The 21412-nt window shown below is 49.8% G+C and overlaps 1 protein-coding gene across 3 annotated transcripts in view; it reads left to right on the plus strand.

Moving 5' to 3' along the window:
- Positions 1 to 21412, plus strand: part of ERI3 (ERI1 exoribonuclease family member 3) — a 118723-nt gene that overhangs the window by 63534 nt on the left and 33777 nt on the right. For all 3 annotated transcript variants that reach the window (XR_005953939.1, XM_041421934.1, XM_041421936.1), the window contains exon 6: positions 18877 to 18976. Coding sequence is in view for 2 of the 3 variants with exons in the window: in XM_041421934.1 (XP_041277868.1) it covers positions 18877 to 18976 (100 nt within the window). In the remaining variant the exon portion in view is untranslated. The remainder of the gene's footprint in view (positions 1 to 18876; positions 18977 to 21412) is intronic.

Here is a 21412-nt window from a genome sequence, read left to right on the forward strand (position 1 = left end):
TCTGAGCATAGACTTGGACCTACAAGTCCCCATCCAGGGGGATGTGCCAGGTGGTGGTTGCAGAACAACCCATCTCTGCAAGGTTTGCACCTTGCCTGGGTTAAACTGGGGGTTATTGCTCAGTAGAGGAGGGGGAACAGCAGTGTGCAGGAGCAATCCTGCTTCCAAGGGGGAGTCAGACCACCAGGCAGCCCAGAGTTGTCAATGTCCCTTTAACTACAAGGTAATGGACTCCCCCGCGCTCAGGCTGAGCTCTGCTCCTGCCTTGGCAGGAACAGTAATGATTGTCAAGGTAGAGCTAATGAGACGTGCACATCTTTAAAGGATCGTGGCTTCCAAGACAAAATTAAAAGGGAAAAAAAAAAAAAAGAGAAATGAGGGAAGGAAAGTCCAACTGCACTGCCTTGGCCAGCAAGATGTGCGTCCATCCGTCTTGCCTGCCCTTGGCAGGATCACCCCTAAATGACTAGCATGGCCTCTTTACTTGCTGCTGCAACTCCTGTTTGGCCTTGAGAGCCGCTTCACCTCCCTGTGACCTTCCCCCCAGCCTCTCTGCAGGCCCAGTGGGGAGAGAGCAGGACACTGCTGGGTGTCACATACCTGCTGCTGTGTGGCATGGCTGTGGGGACAGTGCAGCTGAAAAGTGGGATAGCAGGAAGACGTACAATGAGATCAAGAACACAGGACTGTCCTGTGCTGGGTCAGTTGAAGATGTAGGGATGGTGGTGCTGTCAGTCCTGGCTCATCCCTCTCTTCATCCTTTTCGCCCAGGTCTGGGATTGATGCAGTTGGCATTTCTGAGTGTGCATAAAGATACAGTCTGGATACTAGGGTTTTAATGATCTCCCAGATGCCTGTCCCATTGCAGAGGGGGAGGAAGAGATGTCTCCACTTTAGTATTGGGAAATGCTCCATGGCCACTCCTGGCACTGAAGAAGGCTGTGTTAATCAGGCTGAGCCAGGATGTGACCCTTTGGGAAGAGCTGGCAGGGGAGCTGGGATGCTGTGTGCAGTGTTTGGTGTGACTGCCTGCCCACACTTTTCCTCCTCTTCTCACTATTTCAACTTCACAGGTTGAATTGGTTCAGAGCAGCCAAACTAAATGAGGAGAGAAATGATCAGTCAAATTTTTCTTAAATCCTGTCTTTAAGAGATAAGTGCTTGGCTGGAACTTTAAGGCAGGTAATGAGGCTCTCTTCAGATCAGCTTGTGATGTGGAAAGTGCTAGATTGACCAGGCTGCAACTGGAAGAAAGCTTGTCACAGCCGGGGACGGTGCGGCACAGGACTCCCCACACTCTGGCACTCTGCACCAGCTGCCGCCCGCTGCTCCCTTTGCCCTCATCCTGCAAAGAGCAAAATACAGTAGGAGCTGTGGGGAGCAGCTTGCTCACACAAAACTGAGTGGTTGCCTTCCACATAAGCAATGTCAGTCAGTGTTTTGGACCCCAGCCCCAGTGTGCTCCAGACATTCAGGCAAGAGCTTGAGTGGAGGTGGTGAGCCAGAGGACCACTGTCCCTCCAAAGGGCTCTCACCAGTTTTCAGTTTTAAGATGACAGATTTGTTTTGCTAAATAAATCAGGGTCATTTCAAGCCCTGCAAGTGGCTGAGTGAGGTGGGGTTCTCTCAGTCATGTCTCAAGCTGGTACAAGGGGAGAAGGGAAATGATGCCATTCTTCCAGCACCTGGTAAGGATATGTTGGAAGGATCATCCTTCCTTTTCAAGACACTGTCCTTCCCTCTGCAGTGGGGCACCAGCAGTGCTTGTCTGCCTCAGGATGACACCTTCACAAGGCACTTAGCAGAGAAGAGGAGCTGGGTTGTTGGAGGAAAAGTGGCAGTGCAGGAGCAGCAGATGAGAAAGGAGCAATGCTCTGCAAGATGGGATGTAGTGTCTCTTCCTAGCTCCAAAATACTTGCTTCTCCTTTAGTCTGTGACTGGGAAAGCGTCTGGCCTTACCTGCATGCTCTGCATGACACCAGAGTCGATGCCAGACTCCTGTGCCCTTGTTCCCTTATGGCATGCCCACCAGGCAGCACCTTACCATCTTGCTCTTCTCTAGGGCTCTCCCAGGCAGGAGCTGGGCACCCTCTGAGCTTTCTGGTTTGTCTCTAGGATTTTTAGGCCTTCTGTTGTTAATTATTGAGATGTAATAATGTGATTAGAGCACTATTAAAAAAATCGCTGATATGATTACCATGGATTTAATATCACATGATATATCATTACATTGTTACATGGTGACAGATGTAATTGAAATACACTTATTGGAGCCTGGGGTTGTGTTTCATTCAATCACAGCAGCACCTCCGGGGGGCAGAGCAGAAATGGCTAAAAAAAAATAAAAAGGCATCAGGATTGGAATTTATAATGAAAACAAAGAAACTTGCAGCCTCTTCAAGTGTGGGGCAGCTGCTGCTTTGGCATTTTCTCCATAGGAATTTAGAAAGGTACAAGTTTTGGAGGATCACCTGGAGATTGGTCAGTTGAGTTGAACCTGTTTGCTCAGGGGACCGGCAGGAGGACATGTGCTATGGACCTGTACCCAGAGGGCTTCCAGCCATCTTGCAGCACATGAGCCTGGCACAGTGGGCACTATACCACTGACCTCTTGGTGCCTCTTGACTCCTTTTTAAACGGCAAGTGGACCCAAAGGTGGTATTCACTGTGCTGTGGGAAAGCCAGCCAGCCACTCCCCGCCTTCTGCCTAACGCATTTGTGGAGTCAGGGATAATTCAGTTGCCTCCTGTGTGGCTCAGGCTGTGCCACAGAGGAAGGGTAAGCAGTGGTGAGCTCACCTGCACAACTGTGACCTGGGTCATGTTTCCTTCCATGTCAGTGAGAAGAGGTGACATCTGTCTCTGCCACATTATCCTTGAGGGGATTTGCACGTGGGCTTTGGGCAGCTGGGGTGAGGAGAGGAGCAGCTCTCAGGTACCTTCTACTTCTCAAGATGGTGGTCAATAAGAAGCTGGTGGTGAACATAGAGGTCTCCTGTTCCTTCATCTTCTCCCCTTCCCAGGGTCACCCACCCTCCCAGTCCCCCACAATGCAAGTTTGGGGTGTTGCTTTGGACAGGATTGGAGCTGTGGCAAGACCTCAGAGACACAGCACAACATACTTAATGCTCTTTAATTGCTCTTCTCATCACCATGTACTAAATCTCATCCCGTAAAGGGGGCAGAGATGTGATTTTGTCTCAGGTACACCTGTTCCCACCTCTACTGCAGGTCCCAGGGCTATTTTATCCTTTCAACAGACAGTGTTTAGGTGACTCTGAAACTGAAGGGGATGTGTTTAATCTTGCCCTCATCCAAAACGAAGGAAAGAGGAAGAATTTTTGGATAGAGTGAAGGCGACTTTTACACCAAGAGGGGAATGGCAGTGTGGTGAGCTTGAGACATCTGGATGTTTGCATAATGATGTAGCAGCATCTGGCTCTGGTCACTAGCTCAGCATTCACATGTTCAGCATCACCCCCTACTCCAATGTGTCTGTCCCCAAAAACAAACCTTGCTGATGCTTGAGGGATCACTTCTATTTTGGGCTTTCAATTTTGTGTTCTCCCCACAAAAAGTGCTCCCATCCCTCTTTTGTGGAGCCAGCATACCCATTCTAAGCCCTTTTTTTGCTGGGAGCTGTGGAAATTAATTTCCAACTGGCATGGGAGCTCTCTGGCTGGAAAGACTCTGGCAAGCATCTTTCTTTTGAGGTTAAAAACATAATTTCAGTCTGACCTCTGCGTTTCGGAGCTTTTGTTGGTTTTCTCCACCCCCAGATGGTTTTTGTGTGTGATTTTAAAATAGCCTTCTTCTCTTGGTTGAAGCTAGCTGATGCGTCCACTTCTCATTCGAGGATTGTTGTGTTTTATTAATGCTGTTATTATTCCATTACTGTCATTGTGCTCTTTTATAGCAAATAGCTTAATTTAGTTGAGATACACAGATGCTGAGAGTTTAAGTGAAATCTTCAGCACTTGGTATGCTGGGCACTGAGCAGATATTCCCTAAGCACTTTGGTATAAACCTTTCACTTAAAAACAAATAGGCTGCTGGGGCAATGCTGGGTGGCAGGAGTTTGGAAGAGGGGAAAAGGGGCAGGGGCAGCACTATACAGAGGACCTCATAGTTAAATGTGGCTATAGGTGCTAAGGAATGAAGCTTCCACTGAGGATTTCACCCCCAAGATGGGCTGTGATGGGTCCCTCTACCCTACCAATGCTGCGTGATGGGGAATTATGCCACCAACATTGCTGGGTGCTTTGGGTTGAGGTTTTTAGGGGTGTGGGGGCAAAGTGTACTGTAATTTCTTCAACTGAAGCTGCCTAGCTACTGGGAGAGGTGAGGACTGGATGTGCTGCCACCCTGGGGTGGAAGGTACAGTGCCAGTGAAACCCACTGAATGTTTGAAGAAAAATGTGGCTGCTGGAAGGCTGTACTGCACTGCAAGTAGATCTTGGAGTAGAGAAATAATATTGGTACCCAGATGACTTAGGGGCCAGGACCCTACTGTTAGAAATTACTTGGGTGCTTAAGCCTCCTGGGAAACTGGTGCAATCCAGGCTTTGAAGTACCTTAGCTACTTCTGAAATTTTACCACTTACTGTTGACAGATGTTCATCTGAAATGGATGCTTCTTGCTCGGTGCCTCTGGGCATTCATTAATACTAGTGATAACAATTTCAGATTGTCTCCTACACCTCTTTCCCTGCCTCCATCCCTTGAAAATTACAAAGGTAAAGCTTGTTAGTGTCATGTTATTTGTGCACTTAACTCTTACTGCCTTGGCAAAACCTGCTGTCAATGCCAAAATTTCTTTATGTGGGGCAGAGAAAGCCAAGAAGAGAGTAAAGTAAAATGGAGCAGGCATGTTGCCATACAGGTTGAGGTGGTGCTGATGGCAGTGCTGGCTCAAATTGTCCTCTATGCCTGGCCATGGCAGGGAGGGTGCCATGTCCCTGCCAGGTGGTCCTTTGGGGAGCAGCAACTTTGCCTTCCCTGTCTACTGCCCATAGCTCTAGGACGCCCCAGTCTTCCTGGGGAGGGCTCTGTTCCTCTCTTTCAAGCCCCCCAGGGGCAGCTTCTTTGGGGGTGCAGCTAGGAAAGATTTGCTTCCCCCCTGTATTCTGTGGCCAGGCAAGGGGAGCAGCTCCCTGTGGTGGGGGACAGTGTGGGAAGAAGAAGAGCTAAGCCAAGCTGTCTGTCCCCAGTGTGCACTCATAATAGCTTGGGGGTCCATGGGGAGTTGCTGAGATAATTTTTATTCCCTGCTTTGTGGCAGCTTTGTGACTTTATCTGGCTTTTGAGGCGACTGGGGTAGCTAACAACATGCATGGAGCATCCTCTGCGGAGGAGGCCTGGTGCCCAGCTTGCTAGAGGTCTGCTTTACCACTTATGAGAAACGAGTTAACCTCCCTTTGATCTCAGTTCACAGCTAACCCTTTAACAAAGTCCGGGATGTGCAAGGAAATCAATACTCAAGGCATTGAATTTAACACCAGCCATCAACTCAAGCGTAACACACACACTGACTGACTCCGATTACAAGGAGCAGTCTGGTTTGAAGCTTGTTTGCCAGCTCTCTGGGGTGGTGCAGGGCAGCAGTGGGGAGGGCAGGCAGGCTGGTTTACATGCCTTGCTGTCATTCAGGGAGGGAGTCAGAGGGACCTGGTGTACTCTGCCATGTCCTCCTGATCAGCTCTGCCTTCTGGTGCCCCATGTCTCCTTATAGCTCTGATTTGCAGCCCCAGCAGCTGTTCCCTGACACTGGAGCAGAGAGCTTGGATGCTGTGTGTGATCACTGAATGCCTGTTTGTGTACACATGTAATTGTGCTTCGCTGGTGAGAAGCAATAGGACCCAAGGCAGGGCAGGTTCTGCTGAGCCAGACAAAAAGTCAGTACTGCAGGTTAAAAATCTGAAAAATAAAATGCTGCAGGCGGGAGAGGTTGAGTGTCTGGTCAAGGAGGCAGCTGTGTCATTTTGCCAGCTCTAGTCCTCCCTAAGGAGATCTAATTAGATTAGTGGTGAACTAATTGGGACACCTTGTTCCATACCAGCTTCTTACTCTTTGCTGGCACACTGGCAGTGGGCAGGCTGCCTGCCATGGTTCCACATTGGGAAAGCCAAGTGTTCCACAGCCAAATGCCTTCCGGACAGCCCATGGACCTACTCATGACATCTCAGCCCTCCAACCGCCAGCTGCATACCAGCTCTTCTCTGGGGACATTTGGTCCTACTTGCTTTTCATCTTTCCGCCAGCCACAGCCAGAGCTGAGACAGCACATGTAGGTTAGGGATGGGTTCAGAGGGCAGCTGAAGGATGCTGAGGGGGTGGAATGAGCATTCCATGACCGTACAGCTCTGTTCTCGTGCCATGGCTGCATGGGGACCCTCCCTCTGCTACATGTGCTCAGTAACATTGGGCAGAGATCCTGGGATGTGCTCCTCAGGTCTTGTATCACCAGCAGGCAGCAAGGCAAATCCTACTAGTATTTCCCAGGCTCACTGGCTGCAAAGAGCCAGCTATGCTACAGAATCTGGGCCTCAGCAGTGGCAAGCAGTGAGGCACCTTCCTCAGGGAGCGGGACTCAGGGGCATCCACGTGTCTGGGTGTCACAGCCTTTCCCAGCACCTTACAGGTGAATTGCAGACATGGTAAAAGGCCACAACTAGAGAGGGGCCCACCCTGGCTGGAGGTCAGTAAAGCCTGGCAGCACCAAAGAGCTGTGGAGGTGCCTTAAGCTCTCTTGGAAGTCATGAGTTGAGCTCCTGAGGACCCAAAGCCCTTCATTTCTGTCACCTGTGACATGATCTTCTCTGTCACCTTCTCAGGACTATAACATGGTGCTGGTGCCCCTTTTCCAGTCCAATTAGCCGGTACTGCCCCAAACTCCTGCCTGGCTCTCCTCCATGAATTTCTGTGGTTCATCCCCCCATGCCTCCTTTAATAACCTCTTCTCAGGACCTTGGCATGTTCTCCTTGCAGGTCCCTTTATTCTTTTCTTTCATAACCTCTCTCCAAATTGATTCTCTCATGATGTGTTGCCCAGCCCCTTAGATCATCTCCTTCTGTTTGTTCTTCCATTGAAATTGGGAAACCTCAATTTTGCCACTGGTGCCCCAGCAGGCTCTGCTAGCTGGGCTGCTTGCCTGGTCTTTGCATCCATCACAGCTCTTAGAGGCACCTCTGCTTTAACCTCCTCAGTCTTAACCCTGACCTGAGTCAATAATCATGAGGAAGAGCTGATGCTTAGATGATCCAGTGTAAACTCTACCTTTGATTAGACAGGTATCATCCCTAGGCACTGGCACAGCAGCACCTTATTAGCTTTCCTTGGTGTTCCTTTACTGCAGCCATGAGAGCCTCCAATGCGGGCAGGGGATGGGCTGCTGCCCTAGTAATCTTTATTGATCTTTTCCCTGATGTCTCATGCATTGTATTTCTTGCTTTTCTCTCGTTCTTCCAGCTGCCTCTCCTTTGAGCAGTTTGCATCTTGTGGGAGTGCAGAGAAACTCTGTTTTTTTCAATTCTTGCACAGCAGCAGCACTCAGAGACTGGAACAGCTGTTAGATTGTTGCTCTGCAGTGAAAACTTGGGTTTTGCTCCTGTGTCTTTGCGGGGAGGAGGAGGAGGTAAGAAGGAGCAGGGCAGGTATCTCCATGCCCCTGTGGTCTGTTGTGTATGGACCAGTTTCTCTGCATTGTGCCTGAGGTGTTTTAGAGAAGGTCATGTATCTGTCCCAAGAAGACCTGACCTGGTGAACATGAAAATGGAAGGGATTGTAGGATGTGAGCTGAGGGAGAGGTGTGTGATAAGACATGCAGGACAGAAGTGGTGAGAAAGTCCTGCAGGATCACTCTGATTTCTTTTGCATCCTCCAGGGCCTAGGTTTTCCAAACAGATTATTAAACTGAGATGTGAACATGCTGGTCACCCAGCATCCCTCCCTTGCTGCCACCTTGCAAGCACCTAACCTTGGCAGTGACAGGTAGTGGAAACCAGACAATTGAACTGCATTGTCTGGCACCTGCACTATGAATGGATGTGCATCATCTCCCCTGTGCTCTTCTTCTCTTCTGTAACCTGTCTGTGGGTCTCTGCCCTCTATGGTCCCATCATCCCCATCTGGCATGTTTGTGCACAGCAGCTGAACCATCACCAGAGGCATCCTTGCCAAAAATGTCCAGACCACCATATGCTGAAACATGCTGTGTGTGGTGCAAAGGAGCAGTGTGTCTGCTCTGGACAAATGGCTTTGTTTTGCACTGGGAAAACTGGAGTCAAAAAGTCAAAGCAGTGTTTTGCACAGGAATAGATTGTTCCTTTCTAAAGGGCAACAGTTCTGTCACTGGCTTTTACTTTGTGGTTCCCAAGCAGAACTGTTCCCACACAGTGAAACAAACCAGTATTTTGGCTTTTCCATCCTGGCTTAGGATCAGAGCTAATGTCTTTGGTCTTTCAGTGGGGTGGACGCAGTTTCCCAGCCTGTTACGGCAAGAGCACACTCCCTGCCAAGGATGTGCTGCTTCTGCTTTCAGCACGTTTGATCCAGCCCGTCTCTTTCAAGGTGTGTGGAAATGAGCTACAATCTCATCATTCCTGCGGAGGCTTCTCGGAGGAGATAGCAGAAGGGTCACAGCGCCTCTGGAAATCTCCCTTCAGGTGATGTGCCGTCGCATTTCACAGCAGACAGACAGAATAACCTTTAGGGCATGGTAAGAGGCAGCGTTTTGAACTCTGAGCTAGGGAGCTCAAGAGCTCATTTCTCTGACACATCATCTGTGTCCTGCCGGTTCCTGCATCCCCCTGAAATACCTTTGTCCTAATCCATCACTTCCTTAGCTAGAATTTAAAAAAAATAAGCTGGGCAGTTGGTCCCTTGTGTGCTGGCCACCCAAAAGCTAGTCTCTCCTGCAGAAATGCACCCAGAGCCTCTGCTGTGGCCGATTTTGCCTTAATTTAAGCTGGTCTCAGCCTAAAATGTGGAAATGGGGGGCTGCCCCACCAGGCCAGCTCCTGGCAGCAGAGCGGCTCTCGTGCACCCTCTTGCCTTTCCTGCACTGCACCTTCAGTACGTGGGTCCTGAGTTGGGTTTTTTCCCCACAGATTTATCTTTGTGGTAGTGGGGAGATGAGCGGGCTGGAGCAAGGTGAGCTGGGGTATGTGTAGGCTGGCACAGGCTGCCCCTATGAGCCAGAAGCTGGGAACACTGGGAGGAAATTGCTGGTTCTCCCTCCTCCCTGCTCCGGAGTAAATAATGGTACTTTTTATTTAGCTATTATTTCCCAGTGGCAGATATCTCCTCGGCTGTCTGTTTAACTATCTTTATCTCGCCCTCCTTCTCTGTTTGATATAGTTATAGATAAACAGATAGCTACCTTATTAAATAACATGTTTTAAGAGAGCAGTGGTATGGTTAACATAATGCAGCAGCTGTTGATTTGTCTTTCACTGTTGGTTTGTTTTTTGGTTTTTTTTTCTTAAGGAAATGCTTTAAATAAGGGATACTTCATCTATTAAAAAAAATACACTTGTAGCAGCTGCTAAGCCCATCCATAAGCCTGCTTTACGTTGTATTTGTGATGGGACTGACAGTGCATGGAGGAGCCTGATTATACACAATTCCATTTTAGCAAGCCCTGCGATGTAATTTCACAGGGCGATCAGTGTTTGAATGTAATAGCAGCCTGTGCTAAGGTGTCAGAATATTAAAGGCGCTAATGGAAAAGCTCCCTGGTACACAAGGGGGACAGCATTACAGGAGACGTCGCAGATGGCTGGGCACTAAACTAATGGGGCAGGATCCAAAAAGGGAAAAAAAACCTAGAGAAGGGAGAGCTCACGGGAGCACGGGCACCTGCTTCCCTCTCACACGGAAATTAAACAGCGAGCGAGGGAGAGGCGAGCGTGTGTGTCTGTAAAGACAGAAATTGAGGGGGGAAAATACCCCCTCTTGAAAGGCTTGAAGGTTTTGACAGCAAGCCCGGTGCCAGCTTTGCTTGGGAAAGGCTTGGGGTTAGATTAAAGGGGTGTGTGGGGAGGTCTGAGCATCACAGTCATGGTCTGACCCTGGAAAGAGAAGAGTAATGGATGGATACTGTTACCCACCCTGTTGCAATATGGCAAAAATGCAGCTCTCTTTGGTGGTTGTTCATCTCCAGTTAAATCTAAGGAGGGTGAGATATATCCACCTTGCAGCTGCCCTGACAGCTCAGTCCTGCAGCACATCTGCTGGGGCCATCATGCTCATTTCTGTCTTCATGTATACAGGGGCTGATATTGGGTCTGATTATGGGGCAGTGTCAACATTTTCCTGTTTTCCAGAACAGTTACAGGCATCTTCTCCTTCCCTGTGAACCCCCAGTTTCCTCAGGAGCAGCCAGAATTGGACTGATCCATTCCTGTCTGTATGGAGAGGCTTCTGTGCCTGTGGTGAATCATCCATGAAGTGTGCTTGTGGGTTTTCCTTGGTATCATACCCAGCTTCCCGCTCTGCTGGCCACTAAGCTGTGGTAGGGAAAGGCTTAGTGCTGCTTTCCTGCTTGAATTGGCCCCACAGGGGCTGGGGTGGTCAGGGGATAGCACTGCAGGACGTGAGCCTGTCCTTGCAGGGCTGGAAGGGTAAATCAGCCACGTGTAGGTACTCCCTGGAAGCTGTCTGCCATGTCGTCATGTGCCTCTGCCTTTCAGGCACTAATCAGGGGCTGCTTGTGTATCTTAGTGCTGGGAGCCAATTGCATACATCAGAATAACCCAGCTTGGGTCTGTCATCCTGCAGTGCTGCCAGGAGCACAGGGACACCATGAGAAGTCAGTCCTGCCACTTCAGTGCCTGGGAAAGGCAAAGGGCATGTGTCTCCCAGACCCTCTGGTCATGCTAGCAGCCCCCATCCTTGGGCTGCTTTCTTGGTGGTTTATGGCTCTGCTTGTCCCCTCTCCCGGGCCAGCACTGGCTTGTGCACACCCAACTCTATTTCCCAGACCTGTAGTTTTGTTTTGCTTGTGACCAAACCCAGGGTTCTGACCCAGATCTCCACGGCATTAACCTAGTGTGTCGCCAGCCGCAGAGCACACAGCGGTAGAGAACATTTTATCCAGGATAATCCGTAGCCTGGGAGCAAGGCAAAGACTGCTCTTGTTCAAACACAGGGAAATGTGAAGCCTAAACCGCTTGGCACTTTGACACCCTGGAGTCAGGCACACCAGTGTGTTTCTGTTGCAGCCTAAGCCAAGGCACATGCTAAACCTGCACAACAGCAGGGACACCTTCCTGCTGCCTGATGGGACCACAGCATCCAAATGCACCCTGGAGAGGGGCTCTTGGTGGCTGCAGGGTCCCTTCTGCCACACCTGAAGTTCAGATGAGTTTTAGCAGTGAATTTGTACATCTGTGGCTGAGTTGAGATATTGCCAGGACACAAGCAGGATGAGGCTGCTCAGATGTGTCTGAATGGAATAGGCAAGGCAAGAGATCACAGCATGCCTCAGTTTCCCTTTTGCAGAGCTCCTGTGTACAGAGCTCTGATGGCATGAGCTGCTTATTTTAGTAAGGAGAAAGCACATGCAGTTACGCTGCATCCTCTGCATGTTCTCTGACATCTTGGTGCCTTCCCTTAATAAGGACCTGTCCTCCTCCCAAGGTCTGGGGGCACCTCACCCTCTAAAGCATTTCCCAAAGGTGGGCAGAGCCAGGGATCTCCTGTGTGCCCAGCGCTCACCTTTCAAAAAACAGACCGTTCATAATTTTATTTGTTTAATTTACTCCTTGATGTGAGGCATAAAGTTGTTTCTGTTCTAACAAGCAGCTTTGCAAATGGACTGAAGTGGACACCAGCTGGGCTTGCCAAAGGCTCCCTGCATCCAGGACATGGGGGAAGCTGGCTGTGTGGCACTGATCTGTGGAAAGCCCTTGTGTGAAGAGGGCAGAGTGCCGGGCAAAGCCTCAGCACCTTTTTAGCAATGTGAGAAGATTTTGTGCAGATCTCATTCTCTCGCTGACAGGAATTTCCAATTTTCCTTTATTTCCACTCAGGTGGGGCCAGACCTCATGCATGGTGTCCTCTCTTTCAGTGTGTCAGCTGCTCTCCTTCCCCCCATAGCTCTCGGAGGGTTTGTGCTCTGGAGAGTGATGTTCCCTGGGAAAGGGCACTGCTCACTTCTTCCCCAGTGTCCTCCCATGTCCAAACCCCAGCCAAACCATATCCTGCAGCGGCACTGCAGATATATTTGGCAAAGGATACAATGCTTTTGTCACCCCTGCCCAGTAATGATTGGCACAGATGTTTAATTCAGTGCTTATGTTCACAGGTGCTACATTGGGCAAAAGTTGTTTTTGTGCACCCTGTACCACTCATGAGTGTTCTCAGTGCACTGAGAGAAACTAATTAAACATGAGTGGTGTTGATGCTGTACCTGGTCAGTCTGGAGGCCCCTCTCACCACCGTGTTTGTAAAAATTAAATGCCTCTTGTTAGTGGTGCAGCAGAGATCTCTAATATGTGTGGACAGAAAGGCAGGGATGGATGGAGTTGGTGTCAGGGCAGCAATTGCTTATCGTGCCTTATCTGGGAATATGAAACTGTATTGCATGACATCCAGAGGCAGGCTGAATAGATATGCCAATTCATCTCGAGCCCAGGCTTTGACAAGCTAGACTGCCCTTGTTGAAAGGCATCAGTCAAACAAGAGCTGCTGGCTGCTTTTCCCTTTTTTATACTTTCTCTCGCTCCCGCGCTCCCTCTCCGTCTCTCACCGCCTCCCCTCCCTCCACCTCTTTTTTCTAAGCTTTTTCCACACAAAATTGAAAAGCTTTGGAAATAATAATAATAAAAGCCCCCCAAACTAATACCGTTTTAAGTACACCCCCCTCCCTCCCCAAATGGGATTGATAAGGAACCCCAGTGTATGAAGGCATGTTTAGATAACATTGAGAATATTATAGCGAGTGAGAGAAAGTAGGGGGAAAAGCTTCCTGCCGCGTCTAAGCCGGGAAAGGCGACGGCACCCTGGCTAATACGAGTGTTTAATATTTGATGTGTTGGGATAAAGCAGGATCACCTTCGAATTGAATTGAGTGTCAGAATGAGAATCTATTACTGAAATTCTTGTGTGATTTGACAGCAAAGCAGACGATGTTATTCTTCACTAGTTACCGCAATCTTCTCCCCTACATCACTTAAATATTTTTTTCTTTGCTTGAGTAAACACACATTATCCTTTTTTTCCACCTCCCTTTCCTTTTTTGTCTCCCTCTTTTATACTTATTTTTTTATTTATTTTCTTCTTAAATCAAACCTGCCTTTCACAGGGCTGATGGAGTAGATTGTTATTTCTTTATTTGTCCTATTAAATGGAATTCCTGATCATTTAATCCTGCTTTTGTAAGTGATTTAAAAATACTTGAAAAGCTGTGAATGTGGCAACACTTCTGACTAAACTGCTTAAAAGGAACACGTTACACCTGGGCTTAGCTCCTGCCTCCTGACAGCCAGCGAGGGTAGCAGGCTCCAGTGCTGCCGGAGCCATCCCAGGCTCTGTGCCTCCATCCTGCCAGGCAAGCTTTCCTCTGTGCCTTCCCTGTGACAGAGTTCTGCTGTTGTCAGCTATGGCTTGGCAAGCTTACTCATTACCTGATTCTTCTTTAATTGCATTCAGCCCTGTTCAGGAGCCTCCAACTAAATGATTTGGCGGTGGGGTCAGCTCCTCAGTGGTGTTACATTTTCCTCATATCATGCTGGTAAATTTGCATGGCAAGAAATCCCAGCAAGAAATGTCCATCTCCCATTCCTGGACCAGCATGCAATTAAAATGGGAACACTCTGGAACCTCCAGTGTCCTAGGTGCTGTTCAGGGACGTCCTGCAAGACAGTCCCAGCCCCAAAACCTTACAGTCACTAAAAACATTTCAAACTGTGTTTAAAAGCCCACTTAGTCATAGCCATGACCTCTTTTTTGTTCCTACCATACGCTGTAATATAAAATCTTGACACCTCATTGTAGCAGCAGTGGAATAAGGGCAGTTAGATGGGAAATGCTTATTTTGGGTGCAGTGCACAGTTGACATGACAGGAGGAGGAAGATGATTTTGCTGTTCCAAAGACATTTTCTCCATTGCAGAAACATCAGGGTGTTCACCTTCGATCAGTAGGCAGCTGTGCCCAGCCTGATCCTGGGGGAGCATAGCTGGTACCTGCTGCTTGCCTAAGCTAAGGGCAGCTGGGAGGTCTCACACCTTCTTTCTGTGTATTTAAAACCATGTATATTTCATGTGTCTTTTTGAAATTCGTAATGGAGATTTTCAGCAAAACCCACCACTTTTCTTATTGCTTAGTACCCACCCTTCAGCATCTTCTCAGACTGCTTAAGCCCCTTTGCTCCTGGGAGGATTTTTCTGAAAGGAAATATTTTCTCCCTGCCTGAAAGTGTCTGTATTAATATTAAAATTACAATTAGCAGATGAAACATAGCTATTAAAACCTCTTGGTAGGACATGTAAAATAAAATGACAGTTTCCCAGCTGGTCAGGGCAGGACACCCTGTGCCAGTCTTGGCGGTTCTTGCAGCCGTGGTTTGTGAACATGCTCGTGCCACTGCAAAGCAAAAAGATCCTCTTCCCTCCTGCCCTTCAGCTAAAGCATCCAGGGTGATGCAGTGCCAGCAGCTGTAGGGGAGGGCAGAGGGGCCAGGAGCTGGCCAGCAGGTCACAGCCTGGATACGTGTGGAAAGAACAAGGCTGGCTCTGCAGACATCAGTGCTTTGCCCCAGCAGAGCTCTGGCAGCTCTGTGAGGACCAGCTCTGTTCGTCCTTCTGCATGTGGGGAAGATTTGTGTGGCTCCCTTATTCTGACTTCTGAACAGGTGCCTGTTTATATGCTGTGGGGTGTTTAATTTTGCCTTAAATTTGACTGCCGAACACCAGTTTTTGTGAAGTGTGCTGGGCACTTCCCATAAATAAATGATGGAGCATTATTCAGTCCACTTAGATCAATACATCAGCTTGACAGGTTCCAGTTCTGGGAATTTTCTGACCCCATGGTACATCTTCTCTGCAGCTGTGCTGCCTATAATCCGTGGTGTGCAGCCTAAACTAACTCCAGAGAGCAGCACATCAGGACCCAACTGTGTTGGTGCTGTCGCCTTGCTGGCCCCAGCGTTGCTGGGGATGGGCACTGGTGTGCACTGGGATTGCAGTAAGGGCAGGTGAGCCAAACTCAGTGCCAAACTGCACAAGCAGCCACCACCATGGGGTTGCCCAGCCTCACTGGCATGCCCTCTGTCCCAGCACAGGGGACCATCTTTGTACCCCAGTGCAGTCAGGAGGACAGAGGAGCTCTTGTTTCAGTCTCTTTGCCATCTGAAGTAGCGTCATAGCTACTGGGAAGGTTTGTGACCTGGTACAACAGGAGGTTGGTTTCAGACCTTTTTTTGCTCTGTTATAAAGCCAGCCTCAGATGCTGTGATTCTGTGTGTGCATCATCTCCTTGCCCCATGTTTTATCCCCACTTCTGGTTTTTGGATTTTCTGCAGGATATGTGGGCTGCAGGTTACCTAATGACCTACCTCCCCACACCAGCACTTGTTTAACAAGATGTGGATTATCCGTGGTGCTTGCTCTATGCATAGAAACACAGTATGTTCCTAATCTCCTGCTGCTATTAGCTCACATTTATCACAGGAATATCTGCTTACCTTTGATTCGAGATCCCTCCATCAGGGACCGAGGGCGGTATTTGTCTGTGAACTGCTGTGTATGCCTATGGGATTGCATAAGTAAATAAATATAATTAATAATCATCTGACTTTGGAGCAGCATTGGCAGGGAGGTAAATGTAGCCTTCATAGGATTACAAACAAAATCAGGAAAAAAGGAAAACCTTTCTAGGAGATGGTATGAATGAAAATAGTTGTATTCAGGCTGCTTGAAAATTATTCTGTAAACATTGTTCAGGTGGTTTTTATCAGATCAGAAACATTGAGTTTCTCTCTAAATTGGAATTTTGGTCAGAACCTTTTTAAAAGATGCTTGAATTTTTATCAATTAAAATGCAGATAAAAAACCACAGGGTCTTGGCTCTGCTTCAGTGTCTGACCTAAAAGGGAGCAACTCAGTCTCTGCAACACAAAGACTGAACCAGAGTGAGGTACAAAGTAGTGCAATTTCCTCACAAGAAGGGTTTAATGGCTTTTTTAAAAATCCTTTGGCTTGCAAGCAAACCAGGGTCATCTCAGACTTTCTTACAATTTGCCACAGGGATAAGCACTGAAGGGACAGGGGTCTTTGCCACTGCTGGTGTCTGTGTGGTCACAGAGCTGGCAGGGAAGTGGTTGACACCCATGTCCCAGCAGCTCCAGTGAGCCAGTGGCCACAGCCACCCCTGCAGGCTGGGTACCCCTGGTGTTGGGGAGCCACGGCGCTTTCTGCCTCGCTTTAACAGTCAGAGGAAGAACTTTCCTGTTTAAAGATTAAACGTTGTCTTTAAATATTAAACAGCAAAGCTCCTTGCTCTTGATTGTGTGGCTGCTGCCAGCAGGCGGCTCAGAATTGCCACTTTTAATTAAAAAACTTTCTTTTCCAGCGCAGCCCAGCAGTGGCTCCTCCTCTCGGCCAGCGGTGGCTGACCTCTCCCCTGCCTTCATCCCTTCATCATCACTGCCTGCACTTCCCTGTGCCTGCAGCAGTGATGGTCCCTGCCAGCCCTGGAGTGTGAGCAGCCTTGTCTGGGACTGATCAATGCCCCTGGCACTTCCTTCCAAAACCCCAGGAAAAACAATTAAAACCCGATCGATCCTGCAGGCAGCTTTGAATATGCATAAGTGCACACTTGACCTTCAGTGGTCAGGCCAACTTCCACCCCAGCTGCTTAGGTAGTTTGCTCAGGTATTGCGGCTGTACCGAATGACCTTGATCAGGAAGGCAGAACGCGATGCAGAGAAGGGCCCGGTGCTGATCCGAGGGCTGGGGCACGTGCTGCCAGCTCCCTGCTGCTGCACAGCCAGGGGAGGCAGGCTGAGCTTGGCAGTAGCACCCAGCTACCAGGAGCTTTCCAAAGCTGTCCCTGTGGCTTTCCCGGGATCCTGCCAGCATCCCTCTGTGCTACCTCAGTTGCTTCTGGGCAGAGTCCAAGGCATGTCTGGGCTGGGAAGGCACCCTGTGATATGGTAGCTCCCTGGGCAGGGACACCCCTGGTCCTTCCCCATCCGGACATACCACTTCCCCAGGGATGGCCCCCACTGCTGGTCTACTGGAGCTGAGCATGGGAGTCTTCCTATGCTCAGCCTGGGTTTGCTCTGTGCCCAGAAGAGGGAACCACACATGGAACCACTTCTGCCACCCAGAAGATGGGTGGCAGGGTCCCATCCTGTGCCCCAACCTCTGGCTCCCCCCCACCCTGTGGTTGGCTGGCCTGCATCGTGATCACGGGAGGGAACATACCAGAGCGTGTTTGTCAAGCTCAGAAGGCAAAGGAAATCTCCCCGTTGTGTACACAAAGTGTAATTTCAGTGAATTATGCATAGACTTAATTAGGAGTTTTAATTGCTAATCATCTCCCAACAGGATTAGCAATGCTGTCTATTAATTATCTGTGGAGCCCTCTGTTTTGCTAAGGCAGGAGTAACAATGCAGCATGAATGGCTACATGGGCCACTAATAAATTAACTCCCCCAAGCCCCGTGGCTCCCGGGGGGCTGCCAGCAGAAGGGGCTGCGCAGGGGCTGGACCTACCGCTCTAGAGCAGCAGGTAGCAGGAAAGAGGGGCTGGCAGGAAGTCCCAGCAGCAGGCAGATGGCTGGTGGGCTGGTGGGGGACACCTCTCAGTTCTGGTCACCCAGTTCATCCCCATTCCTGCTGCAGAGAGCATCTCCTGGCATTTGCAGCCTGCGGAGGGTGTCAGCAATGCCTGCCACACTGTGGCTGCGGTTAGCGATGATCCCCCGCTGCAGGAGGGAGATAGGGGCGGCTGGATTGACCTGATCTCATCTGGGGACAATGGCCCTCACGGCAGCAAAGATAGCGCCAGCGTGAGCGACGCTAAGCCCACGCACCCTTCTTACCGCTCACAATGCGTTCTGAGCTTAATTCCTCAAGATGAAGAAGATACGTGGCTGTCAGGCTGTAATTACAGCCGTGCGTGTGACATGGAGGCCCGGCTGCTTTTATGTTTGCCTTGTCCAGTGGGTTTTTGTGCTGCTTATGTTCCCAGCTGCTTGGCTCCTTCTGGAAACCCTGCCAGGGGATGCCATGGGTATGAAGCAGGCTCCCTCTGGCCAGGCTGCAGGCTCTGTGCAGTGGGATGAGCAGTGCTGGCTCCCAGTAGGATTTGTCCCAGTGATGGAGGGAACCAAGGCAACTGGGGCTTGGGGGTGGAAAGGAGAGGGAGCGGGGAGGGCTGTGCTTGCCAGAAAAGAAAGGGCTTGCTGGCCAGGCCAGCCTGGGAATGAACACCCCTTTCCAAACCCCCTGACCCCTGCTGGTGACCCTGTTAAAGCAGGAGTGAGTGGATGTTTTTGGAGCAACTAAGAGACATAGGGGATGAGCTTATAGCCCCTGGCTTGCCCCCTACAGCATGGCAAAGGTGGTCTTGAGTGATGCAAACCCCTCTGTCACAGGGTTTTCATGTGTACAGGACACCACCAGAGGTTCTGAACACCTCTAAGGAGAATCAGGTGGACAGGGCAGGGTGAGAGCACTTTGTGTGGGTAATTCCAGAAGAGCAGCTGCGAGGCTGATGTACAGGTCCACAATGAACACGGTGAGCACAGACACACACCAGCCCCTGAACACAGAGCCACTCCAGCCCCAGGAGCAGTCAGACCTGGGCAAGTACAGATCATGCCTGCACATGGGCTGTGTCTGACCCTCTGCTTCTCTCTTCCAGGCGTACAGCTTTGCCATGGGGAGTTGGCCAAAGAACGGGCTCTTAGACATGAACAAAGGACTGAACCTACAGCACATAGGGAGGCCTCACAGCGGGATAGGTGAGTGATGCTGCCCCGTGCCATTTCCATCTCCACAGCTGCTGCTCCGAGTGTGTGGGACGTGCCTCAGCTCTAAGACATTGTCCATCTGGGGTGCTGAGAACAAGCCAAAGGGCTGAAGAGTCCTCAGCTGGTGGAAGGGATGAAGATGTGTCAGGGCAGAATGGACACATACTTCTCTGTCCCTTGCATGTGCCGGTGTGCCAGACATACCTGCCTGTCCCTCTGACTGGGGAGCTGCTTCCCTCCTAGACTGCTCTAGCAGTGCTTGGGTTAAGGTTGGATGTGGTCAGCAGTAGATGCCTGGAGCACAGCAGAAGGGTCCCCAGGCTGGGTGGGATGCTCTCCCTGTTGGACCAGTCATCCAGTTGCTCTGGATGCTGCAGTCCTTGGAAAGGAGGCTGTGCTGCCTGGCTTGGAAACTGGCTGGAAACACACTGCAGACTGAAGAGGCGTGATCCCAGCTGGAGAACTGAATCATCATCCTGTTTGTTAACACATATGATGAGTTTTGTTGTCCTGCAGCGTGCTTCAAGATAAAGTGATCAACAGTGCTCTGAGATAAACAGTGGCAGAGTTCCATGTATCCCCCAACTCCTCTGCACCAGGGATAAAAGTGATATGAGGGAGACCTGGCCCAGGACACTAAGGCCGTATATCTGCCTGCTGCTTAACAGTGGGGATGCAGAGCTGGTAGAGTAGCAGGCTGTGGTACAGGCAGGAGCTCAGATTTACTGGGCTATAGACAGAGCTGTGACTCAGGGCTGCATCACTCTTGTCTGTCTTGTTTCTCTGTGGAGCAGTAGATCACCTCTTGGAGACCAGTGGTCAGGTATTTTCTCTGCCTCCCAGCCTTCATCCACAGTGACTTTTGAGCATTAAAGTTTGCAAGGAGGTAAGATTTACTTGGAAAAGTCACTGGCTACCTGGGCCTTGAAGAGGCTGTTTAATATTGTTTCAAGACTCTAACCATTAAACTCTCCAATCAATCCAAGTTAAGGAGATGAATTATTTAAAGCTCGCCAGCTTTTAATTAGCAGGGTCCTTTTGAACTATGGATCTGGTTGCATTATTGACAGAGGTAGCATTAAAATTTGCTTCCCTGCCTGGGAGCAGATTTGCCTGGATTGTGTGCCATGTTGGGAGGATCATGGAGAGGGAGCAGGAACTGCAGGAGTTGTGTGTGCATGTCCTGCTCTGGGGACTTGGGCTTTTTCTGGGGTTTCCGAGTAGACGCAGAGTTGGTTTCTGCCTCATCATTCCTCGTTTTATTTGTGTGATGAGCTCTCTTGTTGCTGTCATCCCTTACTCCAACAAAGTGTCCCCATTCTCTGGAGTATCATCTGACTGCTGTTGGTTTCTGCCCCTTTATCTCAGTATTGTTGTCTTGCACAGGTATGACAGAGTACATACCTCTGCCTGACAGAGTACAGGGATTTGCTGTTCATGTCTCTCCCCATTCCAGTCCTTTAGGAGAGTTTTGCCAAACTCCCTCTGTGGAGGAGTTCTGCCAGTACAGGGTGAGCCAGCGAGGCCCAGCACCCAAGCTCCCTTCTTGCAGCGCTCCATCCCAATGTACCAGCCTTTCCCTTACCTCTCTCTTCATGCTTTTGACTGCCCATGCATCAGGGTTGGGAGGAGCCATGCATCCCTTTCCCTGCTTAGGGCTGCCCTTCCTTTCCCTCTCTGACTGTGAGGAGCCTTGATCCCAACACAGCCCTACTTCTCAGCTGAATAAAGGACTGCCAGCCTCTTGCTGGCTGTGGATCTGGGGATGGTCCCATGCCATCTAGAGCCTTCCTTCTCTTTAGGCTCAGCCCTGGAGTGCAGCCGTGTTGAGGGAGTATTAGGGAGCTGAGAGGAGGCTTCCTGGGTCATCTAAGGGGGGGGTCAGCCTCTGATTTTCATGGCCCTCATGGGTCACTGATGGCCAAAAATCTGCAAACCAAAGAGGACTGAGAAGGGAGCAGCAAGGAGTGTTGATAGCCAGTCTCAGCAGTTTCACAGGTAGCATGCAGTGTAAGAGTGTCTGTGCAGCTCCTTTCCTGGCAGTCTGGGGAGCCTCAGCCTGCTTACGCAGGAATGCACAACACGGATGTTTCCCTTCAAATCTGACAGAAAAATTGTAGTGGATAGCCACTTGTTTTTGCAAACAATTTGCAAGGAATTTTGCCATCTTGCCTGATGGATTCTGTATTGCTTTGTTTTTAAATCACTCTCTGTTTCACTGTCTCAGCAGGTATCTGTTCCAAATCCTTGCACTTGACATGCTCTGGGACCAGTCCTGCTCTATGCTTCATCTCTTTTCCTTCATCGTGTTCAATATCTGCAGAGTTCAGGGTGCTTGACACCCTGCAGGGCCCTGAATGCCAGATTCTGGATGGGAAGCACCTTTAGCATCCAGTGGATACAGGCAGGATGGGCTCGTGCTGGAGC

This window comes from Onychostruthus taczanowskii, unplaced genomic scaffold (genome assembly GCF_017590055.1).
Source record: "Onychostruthus taczanowskii isolate IOZ18803 unplaced genomic scaffold, ASM1759005v1 scaffold7, whole genome shotgun sequence".
NCBI lineage: Eukaryota > Metazoa > Chordata > Aves > Passeriformes > Passeridae > Onychostruthus > Onychostruthus taczanowskii.